This window comes from Macaca mulatta, chromosome 8, assembly GCF_049350105.2.
Source record: "Macaca mulatta isolate MMU2019108-1 chromosome 8, T2T-MMU8v2.0, whole genome shotgun sequence".
In the NCBI taxonomy this organism is placed as follows: domain Eukaryota; kingdom Metazoa; phylum Chordata; class Mammalia; order Primates; family Cercopithecidae; genus Macaca; species Macaca mulatta.
Genome location: NC_133413.1, coordinates 151,175,480 through 151,189,225, shown reverse-complemented (window position 1 = coordinate 151,189,225; position 13,746 = coordinate 151,175,480). Strand labels below are relative to the sequence as shown.

The 13,746-nt window shown below is 37.3% G+C and overlaps 1 protein-coding gene across 48 annotated transcripts in view; it reads left to right on the top strand.

Moving 5' to 3' along the window:
• The window catches only part of PTK2 (protein tyrosine kinase 2), a 357,319-nt gene that overhangs the window by 152,268 nt on the left and 191,305 nt on the right, over nt 1–13,746 (top strand). For all 48 annotated transcript variants that reach the window (XR_013397442.1, XR_013397443.1, XM_077944113.1 and 45 more), the window contains 2 exons: nt 3,484–3,563; nt 3,846–3,908. Coding sequence is in view for 46 of the 48 variants with exons in the window: in XM_077944113.1 (XP_077800239.1) it covers nt 3,484–3,563; nt 3,846–3,908 (143 nt within the window). In the remaining 2 variants the exon portion in view is untranslated. The remainder of the gene's footprint in view (nt 1–3,483; nt 3,564–3,845; nt 3,909–13,746) is intronic.

The window sequence follows — 13,746 nt, the reverse complement described above, 5'->3', positions numbered from 1 at the left end:
TGGGATCATAGGCATCTGTCACCATGCCCAGCTGATTTTTTGTATTTTTAGTAGAGGCGGGGCTTCACCATGTTGGCCAGGCTGGTCTCAAACTCCTGACCTCAGGTGATTTGCCCGTCTCGGCCTCCCAAAGTGCTGGCATTGCAGGCGTGAGCCACTGCGCCCAGCCAACAAATTGATTTTTAAAAATCAACTTTCAGAAGTCTTCTTTTGGAAGAATCTTGCAAATTTTCCTGGACCTGGATATAATCCACAATAGAAAAAGAGAATACAACACAGTGACAGTGTTCCAGCATCTTAGGAGATGCGCGATGCATGTGAATCTGTTGTGGTTGATACTCGGGATGCAAGGGTAAATGAGAGGTGGTTCCTGCTTGTTAATCTTCATTCTAATAGAGAATAACTGCACTGTGGAAGGGTTCACAAGTTGTAGGTACAAACTAAAGCTGGAGTTTTAGGGGTTGATAGATCTGGATTTTGAATCCTGACTTTAATACTTGCTTAACACAAAGTTAAGTTTTCTGATCTTTATATATAATAGGACTAATAAACTCTACCTTGAAGAATTATTGTAAAGATCAGAAATATATGTAAAATGCTTAGCGTAGTAACTGGTCCCTGGTGGATACTCCTTAAGTAGGATTATTATCTACTGCTATCATTTTGATAATTCTTTCAGGCTTTTTCTGAGGCTGTAAAATGGGGATGATAATAGTACCCATCTCACAGTGATGGTCTGATGATTAAATGAGTTATTACATGTAAATCTGCTTGACATGGTGCTAGGTATATATACTGTATAGAAACTTAAATGCTTGATAAATTTGGTTTCACAAATGATAGCAGTTCTGCTGGGAGTTAGTGAAAGAGAGGTAGTCAAGAAGTGTTTTATAAGGGAAATGAACCAAGTGTGTACATAATTCTGAGTCTTGAAGCCCAGCCTCAGGATGTGACCTCGCTCAGTGGCTTGAGAGAACACTCTCTAGAGCCTAGATAACAGGGAGCATTGAGACACTGAACAGAGTTTGCTTTCTCTCCGGCGGCAGAGGGGAAGCTGCTTTGGGGCTTGAGGGGAGGATGCGGGTCTGTGGTGATGCCTTATTCTATTTCAGATCTATACTCTTTGCAGAATACTTTGATCACGTCGGGCCACAAATAGATTCAGTCTGTGATCATACAGTTCTGATAATCGAGATTAAAACTACAGGAAAACAAGTCTCAGAACTTTGAAATCATTCTCATAAATGAGATTTTTAAAATGAAGATTATTAAATTATAATTTCCCCTTTTTTCATTTTTACAATACAAATTTCATTTTGATGATGAAATATAGCATTTGATTATTTTTCCTACCTGTGAATAGTGTTTAAAAATTGTGGCAATTAATCTTCAAGATTAATTGAATTTCATAATGGTGCATTTTCCTCAACATGTAATTGGTGGTCTGCAGTAGTTCCTCTGAAATCTGCATCGGACAACTAAAAGCCACTGAATGTTTCCATCAGAGTAGCTGTGGTATTTTTCTGCCTATCTAAATACCTGTCTTGGTTTAATTCTTGCGCCTTTATTTTTGTGCTCGATAATAAACCTAGTTATGATGCAAAACAGGCTTTAGATTGAGACTTATTTTTTGTTTTGTAGAAACAAGAGCCAATTGAAGTTAAACAAATCGTTCTAGACCTAAAGCTTTTTACTTAACTGACTGGATTAATTCAGTTGCAGTTGATCAGTCTTGAGTGCCCGCTATGTGGAAGTAGTAGAAACTGTTGTTCCTTGTAAAGGATGGAAAATACATATGGAAAATAACATTTATGTACCCACCCTCCAGTTTGATGACTGTTCACTCATTTGTTTACTCATTCATTCAATAAATATTTATTGAGCACACAGACTTAGATGCTAATGCAGAAAATAAAGGAAGGTTTTGAGACAGAATATTCCTTAAATCAGTAATAGCACATAGTTGTCTACTGCTAGCTGAGGGAATGTTTCTCCTACTTTAAGAGAAAATAATGAGTAAATGTTCATACTTTTTAAATGCATATTAAGTTATGAATTCCTGGTAGGTTACAGAGAGTATGCCCATCTGATGTCTTTTATCTTCTCTGTAACAGAGATATGGCAGGCTTACTGGAGGACGTATGAAATCAGTGAATTGTAGAGCTTCCTAGGCAAGCATTGTTCAATTTCCAGATAGTTTTAACTGGCCATTTGAGATTTGTCTTCATGAGTTGAAAGTGGAGTTTGTACTATGATTTCTCCAGCTGCTCATCTAAGCCTGAAGAGGATGAGTGGGTAGGTTCAACATGGCTTGGGTTTACCAAGCAATTCAAACAGAGGGATAATAGGAGACAGGGGAGCTGGTTGTCTTTGCAAGAGACGGTCATAATGAGGAACCATCCAGTATGAAGTAGACAAAGATTGGTATGGAGTGAGAGGTGAGTTAACTGGGGATGGAACTCTTTGAACAAATGAGCTAGCAGGCTAGTAGGCAGTTGTTGAAGAAAGGGATGTTTGAACATTTTTTTAGGGCAGAAGTCAAGATACTTTTTGTGTAAAGGGTCAGAGTAAATATTTTAGACTTTGAGGAACGAGGCAAAATGGAGGGTATTATGAAAGTACAGAACAAGAGAGAAGACAAATTTGCACAAATTTTTGTGTTGATAAAGTTCATAATAGAGTGTAGTTTTCTAGTAACACAGGTGTGCTGCTGAAGAGAATGGGATGCTTCTTGGAGGAAGGGGGGTAACATTTCATGTGAGGTTCAAAATGGGTGCGCTTATCAAAATAAATTGCAGATTTTAATCTCTTCAGGCTAATCTACAAGGAAATGGTACACATTTCATCTTTGAAAATGTGTTCACAGTGACAATTACTTGCAAGTATTGATATCACTCTTATCAGCTTTTAAAATTGAGTTTATTCATTGTTTAGAAGGCATTTCAAGAATTCCATTAGATTCTTGTCTTTGCTTTAGACTTTAAGCTTGTATTACTTTGCAGATTAATCACTTAAAATTGATGGTTAGATGGAAACACCTCAGCTGCACATTTAAATGGATTTGAAGTATGTAAATCCTTTGCCTTTTCATTGGAGTCCAAAATATGCTGCTGGAACTGTAGTTTGAGGTCAGAAAATACATCTGCAAATTTTTGTAGAAATGGAAATTTCCCTTCTGGTTTTCACTTTTGACAGCATGGGAAGGGTGTGGAGCAGCTGAAGGTTATTATGATTCAGACTCTATTCACTGTTTCTTAATGTCCCATTTAAGTGGTCATAGATTATATGAGCTTTTCTTAATAGGAGACCGTTTTATTTCTTTAATATTTTTTGGTATAACTCATGTTTATATCTTTAACATCAGGCATAATTACTGACACAATGTAAACTATATGAAAGGTACTCAGGAAACATTTATTGAATGCATATATCTAATATTTTTCTTTTAAAACAGTGTTGTTTATCCTATTCCTTTTGTTGTAGGTGAAGAGCGATTATATGTTAGAGATAGCTGATCAAGTGGACCAGGAAATTGCTTTGAAGTTGGGTTGTCTAGAAATACGGTAAGATGGTAACTATACATTGAGGCCTTTATTTATCAATTTTTAAATTATTTTTGAATATTTTGCAGGTATTTTCCTTTTCTTCATAATGATTATCAGTGAAATACTGAATAAAATTTGAGTAAATTATGAACTGTTGGTTTGGTGCAAAGATAATTGCAGTTGTTGCCATTGATTTTATTTATTATTCAGCTGCCTCTCCCCCAGTTTTTATCATTTAACAACATAACCTTTCCTTATATATACATGTAAATGTATATCTTCCCTCTTCCCTGATTTTAGGCGATCATACTGGGAGATGCGGGGCAATGCCCTAGAAAAGAAGTCTAACTATGAAGTATTAGAGTAAGTATTATACTTATAAGCTATACCTGCAAATATGCGGAACTAAATTAGTTTGTAGTTTATCTTAAAATTAAATACTGATTCTGAAACACTACTATTTCTAAAATTTTATGTCTGGAAGAGGAAAAGAACAGAATCCTTGATGACATTAATTGTGTTAGTAAACATTTAGATTTGTTGATAGATGTCTTAAAGCTAATATTGTATATGGCCTGTTAACGTACACATTTTGTCTGTGTAGAGTTAATCATAGCAAGGTGATATTTTTTCTAATTTATATTGAATTCTACAGCTGCCTATAAATTGCTTATAAATTAATGTTTGTAGTCTCTGTATAAGTTACTACAGATTGTTTTTCACAAACGGAGATACGGAAGTTACTCACTGCTCATGTATCAGAAAAATCTAGAATAACTAGAAATTTTTCCAATAATGAAATTAATTTGTGCATTAGACTGTTATATTAGATTGTATTAAATTAACCCAATCTGGAGTTTACGTTGTGGGAGACTAGAAGCCCTATACTTCATCTTTTTCATAATTAATTCAGCAAAAGATAATTGAACATTGAGTCCTTTGTAGCTAAGTGCCGGAGATTCGGAAATTAAACAAAATTTTAACCCCCAGGAAGCATTTCACTAAAAGGAAGACTCTCAGACAAGTAAGCAAAATTATAACCTAATGTGCTAGAAATGAAAGTGGAAGTATCAGCTGGGTGTTTGCAGGAGAATGGTGCTTGATGTGTGAGGTGTTTTCACATGGAGATGTTATTTAACCTAAGTCTTAAAGAATGAGTGGTTCACAAAGTGTAGGTATGTGGGGTTTGTTGCATGGGACCCAGGAAGCCAGTCAAGAGGATAAATCAACATTTGCAAAGGCATAGAAACATGGACCATCAGGCAAAGGTTAGGAAACTCTAAGTTGGTTGTGAGTAGATAGAATAGCATTCTTATGAGGGAGATAGGGACGTGTATACAGGGACCAGGTCGTTACCTCTCTAGTACATTCTTCAAAGAGTCTGGACTTAGCCTTTGAGCATCGCTAACTCATCATTTCAAGCAGGACAATTATATGATGAGATTCGCAAGTTAGAATTCCATATTTGTGAGATTAGAATTTTATTAAAGAAGTTTAAAGATGGAAGCAGTGAGTCAGGAAGCTGCTGCACCTTTCTTGTCCATATGAGAATGATGAGGCTGTGAGACAGAAGGAAGCAGTGGCCATGGAGACCTGGGCTAGGAGAGGCAGAGTCTGTGTGACTGGAGCCTGATTATATTTGAATCAAGGACAGGGAGGAACCCAAGGAGTCTCTTGGTTTTCTCTCATGGGCCACTATGGATACCAGTCACAGAAAAGCAGTGTGCTTGAGGAGAAAGAAAACAAGTTACTTGGAGCATATTGATTTTTAGTTCTAAGGGAACATTCATGTTTTTTAAAATGAAAAAGGAAAGATCACTGTTCGTTTATTTCACTGTTATGAAATCACAAATACCAGCAGCATTAAAAATCATCTCTTATGGTACTCTGTGCTTAGATCTTGGTTTCTAGTACCATTCTTCAGTGGAAGGAACCAGAGCTCCTTGGAAAAATGCAGTTCGAGGGAGAGGAGAAAAAATACAAGGGTGAGCCCTAGAGCTGCTTGTAGTGCCAGAAAGAAGGAAGTGCTCAAAAAGCAAAACGATGGGGCCGTGTCAGAGGATGAAGGAGCCAGTGGAAAAAGTTCCCAGTGACAAAAGCTGGAACAATTTGAGCAACAAATTAAGTTACATAGTATTAGATTATAACCCAAAGTATGAATACCCATGAATCCATAGTAATATAAATACTTGAATCAATAAATATTTAAAGGAGCAGTGACAAATTTCCTCTACAGAAAAATTCCAAAAAATTTATGTAGATTCCCTCTCTCAAAGGAGGTAGGGCATAAAACTCATCTCTAACGTATGAGCTACATTTAGTGACTTGTTTCTAAAGAGTATAATAAGGAAAGGAAGTGTGGGGAAAAAGTAACTTTACAGTGAAGAAACCTGACAGGCATGACTTCAGCCAGGTGGTCAAAGTCAGCATAACCAGTGATCAGTAGTGTTGATAGTGTGCAACCATGATGTAATGTGTGGAGAAAGACACTTTACCTCTGTAGCCTTCCTCATAACAAAACCCCATAACCTGAGTCTAATCATGAGAAAAAACATCAAACAAATCCCTCTTTAGGCACATTTTACAAAGTACCTAACCAGTACTCCTCAAAATTGTCAAGGTGATGAAGGAAACAGTGGAAGTCAGAGAAACTCACATATCCAGGAGTTGCCTAAAGAAACATGATGATTACATGTAATGTGGTGTCCTCAATAAGATCTTGGAACAGAAAAAGGATAGGGAAAAAACTGATGAAATCTGAGTACAGAGTTTGTTAATCATAATATATTCATACTGGGTTTATTATTTGTGACAAATTTACCAAAGTAATGCAAGATATCAATAGTAGGGGGACCTGGGTGTGGACTATACAGGATACTCTCTTTGTAACTCTTTTGTAAATCTAAAACTATTGTAAAATAAAAGGCCTATCTAAAAAGAAAATCCTGATGGGAGAATTAAGCAAGTAGTTAGAGATGATCTAAAAAGGTACAATAGATGGCAAATAGTTATGTGAAGTCAAGAGAAGAGTGCTAGTTCAGTGGCCTGACTGAGTTACATATAGGGAGAGGACTCCAGGAACACATGTGATCATCTTTCAGGGTCGCTGTGGAAGCCTACCCTAGTGTAGTGACCGGGGAAAAAGAATGATGTGATTTGTATTCTACCTATCTCTATGTGAGGCCAAGACAGGAAAATGAAATAGTAACTGAGAGATAGAGTCTGTGTGAGAACCAGAGGTGTACAAAGGAATGAAGACAGCCAGACATACTGTCAAAAGGATACAGGAAGAGAGATACTTGAAAGAAATTTCCACGAATAATACATTGACATGTTTTTAATTGCCAAAACAGTTAAAGAAAAGCAGATTATCTGTCAAGGTGAATTTCTGAGTGGTACGTTTGGAGAGAAGAATTTTAAGTTCAAGATCTGTTTGAAATGAAAGTCAAATTTTGCACTGAAGTTGGTGTAAATTGGGCTTATTTCTAGAAATTACAGAACTTCAGATGATCAGAGAAGAGACGAATAGAAGAGGACAAATTAGGGCTTTAACCAGTGCTTTCAAAACGTTACATAGTTTTTGTCAGGGGTCAGTGAAATGGAGAATATGAGAATTGCTATACATGTCTACGGCCATACCACCCTGAACGTGCCCGATCTCATCTGATCTCGGAAGCTAAGCAGGGTCGGGCCTGGTTTGTACTTGGATGGGAGAATTGCTATACATAAGTAAGGGCTTGTGATTATTATTGCTTGAAACAGAAGAACTAGACAGCATGAGTTTGTAAATTAGATCCTTCTTAGAGGACTGCATGGAAAGTTGAATTATCTGTTGTTTTGATATGGCTGTTTCATCTTAGTTAATTTATATGTGCGATATTTAAAGTAAGTAAATATGACAGTTAAAAGAAAGAGGAATCTTGAGTTTCTTGTAGTTCTAGGATATTATTGTGCTTATTTTGCTCTCCCCTCTTTCTAAATTCCTGTGCTTTTGTTCCATGTTAGTGATTCTTTGCAATTATACAACTTGTGTGAATTCAGCACCCTGTCTCCTTATAAGTAGATTAGTTGAGTGACTTCTTAATGCAGAATATCTGGGTTCAAGTCCTTATTACACCTTGACTATTTTATTTGCCAGGTTTTATTAGTAAGCTCTTGGTGTCTGTTTCCAAACGTGTAAAATGGGGATATTGGTGATACATATATAGGAGTGTCGTAAGGAGTGAGATAATTTATGTCAAGAGCTTAATACATATTGTACCCAACACTGAATAAATGCGGACTATAATTATGATTATTATCCATGGGAGATACTGATTGTCAGTCAGGATGAAAACCAAACTGTAGAGTTTCTTTAAAGAGCATTAAGAAAAAAAAAATGATAGAAAACAATGTTATTGTTCATCTGTTGGTTTAATTTTGAGCCCTTTTTAAATGATTTTTAATTTATTTGTTTTCAAAGGTAATAATACATTCTAGTTAGAGAAACATTGAAACTACACTGTCAAATAAGAAAATTTTTTCAACTCCTCTTACTGATAACCATCATCATAGTTTTAGTAAATATCCTTATAGCTCTCTGTTTCGACAATTGTGTGCGCATTCAATGCATAGTTTTAATATAAGTGGAATGATCCTATATGCATCTTGCCTTTTTATTCAACTTTGTTTAATACATCTTTCCATGTGACTAAATAGAAATATACATTAGTATATAGTCCACCCATGAGTATACAATACTACATTTAAACAGCCACATAATAGTTGACATTCAGTTCAGGTTAATAATAGTGTAAGGCATGGTGCCATTTTTTGTTCATTTTTGCCTATATGATAGGCAACAGATGATAACTTGCTTTATATTAGTTTGATTACTGGTAATATTAAACCTCTTTGCATATATGGCCATTTTTAAGTTTTTTTGTAAATTAACTGTATTTTAAATAAGCTTTTCTAATATGTTTATTTTTTCTTTATTGATCTTAAGCAGTCTTTGTCATGTTAACACTATCTTGTAATGTTAGTTCTGTATTTTCTTTCCTAGCTCGTCATTTTCTTTCAACTATGTGTATATGGCTCTCATCATACAGAAGTTTGTCTTTCTTTAATGTAGTAAAATGGTATTTTCATTTTGGTTTTTGAGTTTTAAGATCCTATTTTTACAAAGGCATTCCAGAAGTTAAGATTGTTAAATGTTTGTTTTGAAACTTTTGTGCATTCATTCTGTTTTTATATTTTCAAATGTGTGGATTTTAAAAATATTTTCTTTTTAAATAAACTTTTGACTTAATGGCATTATGCTCAGATAGCATGGTCTGTGTGACAAGAGCCTCTCAGCTTTTGTGGAGCCTTCCTTTGTGGACCCTAGAATAAGATCCCCTAGTGTTTTATCATGAAAAAGTTTCAAAAATACAAAAAAGTTGAGAGACTTGTTCAGTCAGCATCTATGTGTCTAGCACCAGAATGCTACAGTTATTAACATTTTGTTGTATTTGCTCTGTGTGATCAGTTGTTATAAATGTTTTAGTGTGACTTAAAAAATGCATTTCCTATTCAAGCTTGTTAACATACCCATCTGTGATAATGACTTTGCCAGTTTCTTCCTATAAGTCTATTTATTTTTCCTTTGTATTTTGAGGCTCTTTTATTTAAACATCCAAACAATATGCGTTTTTGGTAAATTGAATCTTGCATCATTATGTAGTGATCTTCTCTATGCCTGATAATTTTTTGTTGTTGTTGTTGTTGTTCTGAAATCTGTTTTGCCTTCTTTGGTTAGCCTTGACCTGGTTTATACATTACCATTTTTTCACTTTCAACTTTTGTGTGTCCTTATACTTTTTAGGTGTGTCTTTTAAAAATGTCATAGTGCTGGATTTCTTAAATCCAGTTTGCTAAGTATGTCTTTGAACTGATAGGTTAAGTACATTTGTATTTCTTAGGATGCGTGATATATTGGACTCGCTTTTATTGTCTGTTTCCAGTGTCCTAGAAATGAATTGTGTGTGACTGCATGTGCTGTTTATTTCTTAGTTGGTATTCTTAGTCCACATTTTCTTCTGTAATTACTTTGAAATTTATAAACATCTCTACTCTTTCATTAGTTACCCTTACATTTAACCTTCTATATTAACCAACTCCAGATTTTAAACTTATCTAACCCTGTCTTAAAGCAAGGACCATGAAACACCTTAAGTCTCCCCATCTTCTTCCAACTTACACATCATTTTTTCCTGTTATTTTAGTTGTATCTTTTCAAAATTGAAACTCCAAATATTAGACATTATTATTATTTTATACAGTTATTATTTTTGGCTTTCCCTGCATGTGTATTATTTTATTTCTTAAACATCCTTTATTGGGCCAGGTGCAGTAGCTCATACCTATAATCCCAGCACACTGGGAGGCCAAGGTGGGAAGATGTGTTGACCAGCATGGATAACATAATGTTGCAAGACCTCATCTCTACAAATAATTTTAAAAACTAGCCAGGTGCAGTGGCACGCAGCTGTGGTCCCACCTAGTTGGGAGGCTGAGGCTGGAGGATTGCTTGAGCTCAGGTTGTTGTGGCTGCAGTGAGCTGTGATCATGCCACTGCACTCCAGCCTGGGCAACAGAGCAAGACCTTGTTTAAAATAACCATGTTTGTATCTCAGACCACCTTTCTGGTATGCTTTTCCTTTTGTTCCAAATATATTGTTCAGATCATTGAGTTTTTTTTCCTCAACACTGTAAAGATATTCTGTTATGACTAGAAATGTCTATTGACATTTCTTTGTGGTTGCTTTTTCTTTTAAGGTCCTTTTCCTACTTTTCATCTTTTCTAGTTTTATTCATGTCTTGTGCTTCGATTTCTTTTTATAAATCCAGTTGGAATAAGGCATACTTCTCAATTCTGTAGATTCATATTTTTCATCTGGAAAATATATGCCACTGTCTCTTTAATAATCAATAGATGCATTTCTGATCTTTGCTATCTCTTACATTTTTTGTATTTTCTATCTCTGTCTCTCTGGATCCTCTTTTTTGGGGGGGATTTTTCCTTGGATTTGTCGTCTAATTCTTTAATTCTCTTCAGTAGTATCTTTATGCCATACGTTGTTCATTTATTTCATTCTACCACTTACATTTTTCATTTCTAGACGTTCCATTTCATATGATGTAATCTTCATGCTTGGTAACCTCTGCTATGCACATCTGTGGTGTTTGCACCATTTATTTCTTCATGTTTTTTATGCATAGCTGTTTTCTGTTCTGTATTTGACAATAACCTTGAGGTACTGGGATGTCTCAATCTGCTGTTACTCTGACTCTCACTCAGGCCACCAAAGTGGTTTGAATCAGAGGCTAGTGGCCCTAGACTGAGCAAGCTGAATTCCAGGGGGCTTAATTTCCACTGTTGCGGCTTCTGACAAGAGCCAGGAAATGATACCACTTCCGACTCCCTCAGGTCCAATCTCAGTGCCCAAGTGCCGGGTTCATCGTCCCCACCTTGCAGGTACCGTCGGTCCAGAAAGCCAAAAAGTTTCCCTTCTGCATGTCGTGCTGTGTGTGTGTGTGTGTGTGTGTGTGTGTGTGCGCGCGTGCACTGGGGGCATCCTAGAAACCTGCATGTTTATCTCCCTATTGCCTAAACATTCTTCATTGTAGCTCAATCTATCTTTCCAACATCAGTTTCCCTTTTTCTTTTACTTTGAAGTGTTTTTTTGTTTGTTTGTTTATTTTGTATTTTGAGACGGAGTCTCACTCTGTCTTCCAAGCTGGAGTGCAGTGGCACGATCTCAGCTCACTGCAAGCTCCGCCTTCTGGGTTCATGCCATTCTTCTGCCTCAGCCTCCTGAGTAGCTGGGACTACAGGTGCCCACCTCCATGCCTGGCTAATTTGTTGTGTTTTTAGTAAAGACGGGGTTTCACTGTGTTAGCCAGGATGGTCTCGATCTCCTGATCTTGTGATCCGCCCGCCTCAGCCTCCCAAAGTGCTGGGATTACAAGTGTGAGCCACCGCACCCGGCCTAGAAATTTTTAATATGTAGTTTCTGATGATAAAATTCTGTTTTTAAATCTCTCTCTCTTAAAAATTTCACCCTTGTTCTTGAACAGTAGCTTAACGGATGCTGGTCAAGCAGTCTTCCTACTTTGGCCTCCCAATGTGCTGAGATTATAGGTATGAGCCACCACACCTGGCCCAATAATAGCATACCAGCAAAAACATTAACCTATTTATATTTTATATAATAAAGATACTTAACAACATTGCATTTGGTCCTGTCTTCCATTGCGGCCATTGTAAAGGCTGATGCCAGTGCTTTAGGAGTGGCCTGGCTGAGAGGATGTGCAGGGACTTGCATGCATACACCATGGCTGTTCTATCACAGGAGCAACTGGGGACCCTAGCGGCCCCCATACCTCAAGGAGAGCATTGGCATTGCTTTTTCCTATTGGTTTTGGCTAGTAACTTGGAGCCATTTAGAAATTTATGTATTTCTTCAGTACAGAAAGGAAGTATACATGAATGCAGAATACTACTTGTTTCTTATTAGTTCTTTTCATGGTTCTCTTTTTCCTTTCTAATAAGAAAACTCATGAAATGTTCCACATAATTTATTAGATTCCGGCAGGAATTTTAAAGTCAAACTCAGTTGTTTACAGCCTAATGCAGAATACCCTTTCAGCTTTACTGTATTTTTTTTTTTTTTTTTTTGAGACGGAGCCTTGCTATATTGCCCAGACTGGAGTGCAGTGGTGCAACCTCGGCTCGCTGCAACCTCCTCCCAGGTTCACGCGATTCTCCTGCCTTAGCCTCCCAAATAACTGGGATTACAGGTGCCCGCCATCATGCCTGGCTGATTTTTTTTTTGTATTTTTAGTAGAGACGGGGTTTTACTATGTTGGCCAGGCTGATTTTGAACTCCTGACCTCAAGTGATCAGCCCACCTCGGGCTCCTTAAAGTGCTAGGATTATAGGCGTGAGCCACCACGCCTGGCTGCTTTACTGTATTAATAAATAACTTTTTTTGTTTCTGTTTGTTTTGAGACAGAGTCTCTCGCTCTGTTGCCCAGGCTAGAGTGCAGTGGCATGATCTCAGCTCAGTGCAACCTCCAACTCCCAGGTTCAAGTGATTCTCCTGCCTCAGCCACCCAAGTAGCAGGGATTACAGGTGTGCACCACCATCCCCAGCTTATTTTTATATTTTTAGTAGAGATAGGCTTTCATCATTTTGGCCAGGCTGGTCTCGAATGCCTGACCTCTAGTGATCCACCCGCGTTGACCTCCCAAAGTGCTGGGATTACAGGTGTGAGTCACCATGCCCAGCCATAAATAACTATTTTGAGTTATACTAGTACTGCTACCGCTAAGGCACAGTTTCTGAGAGTGAGACAAATACTATCTAGAAACTTAAGGGTTTTTTCTTTAAACCAGCTAAAGAGTTCATTAGTCTTTCTTTTTCATGTCTTTCCAATCTAGGAAGAACCAAGGTACCTTTTTTGTAGGCAAAGGAGAAGACAGTGAAGTCCCCCAGCCCCTGTCCCTGGTACGTTACTTCCTGTGGGCTCACACAACAGGGAACAACTGGAGTGTAAAACAGACAATACTTTTATTTACATCTTTTGTAAATAAGAGGTGAGGAGGAGAGAAAGCAGCTACCTTCTGGTCACAAAAACATCCCCAGCTTCTAAGTAGAGATCCAAAACACTTCTAGTATTAAACATTGGAATAAATGTAAGCATACATTTTTAAAAGTCTGATTAAAAAGAAGACATAATTATTTACCCAGTTATTCCAGTTCAAGGTCATGGGTGGCTGTCTATCCCAGCAGCTCAGGATGCAGGGCAGAAGCCAGCCCTGAACAGGATGCCATTCTTGTCACAGGGAATACTCTCTCCTCCCTCCCTATACTCACTCATCCTAGGACAGTTCAGATACCAGTTCCCCTAACATGCATATCTTTGGGATGTGGGAGGAAACTGGAGTAACCATAGAAACCCCACACAGACACAGGGAGAACATGCACACTCCATATAGTGACCCAGCTGGGAATCGATTTTTTTTTCTCATCTACATTATAATGAAACAACATTAAATAATAGTGACATTATTTATGAACCTGCTGTTTAGTACTTTCCCTTAGAGGAACATAGGAGAAAACATAGTCACATAGCCAGACCTTGCTACAGAAGAGACTGGGGAAGGCAGCACTGT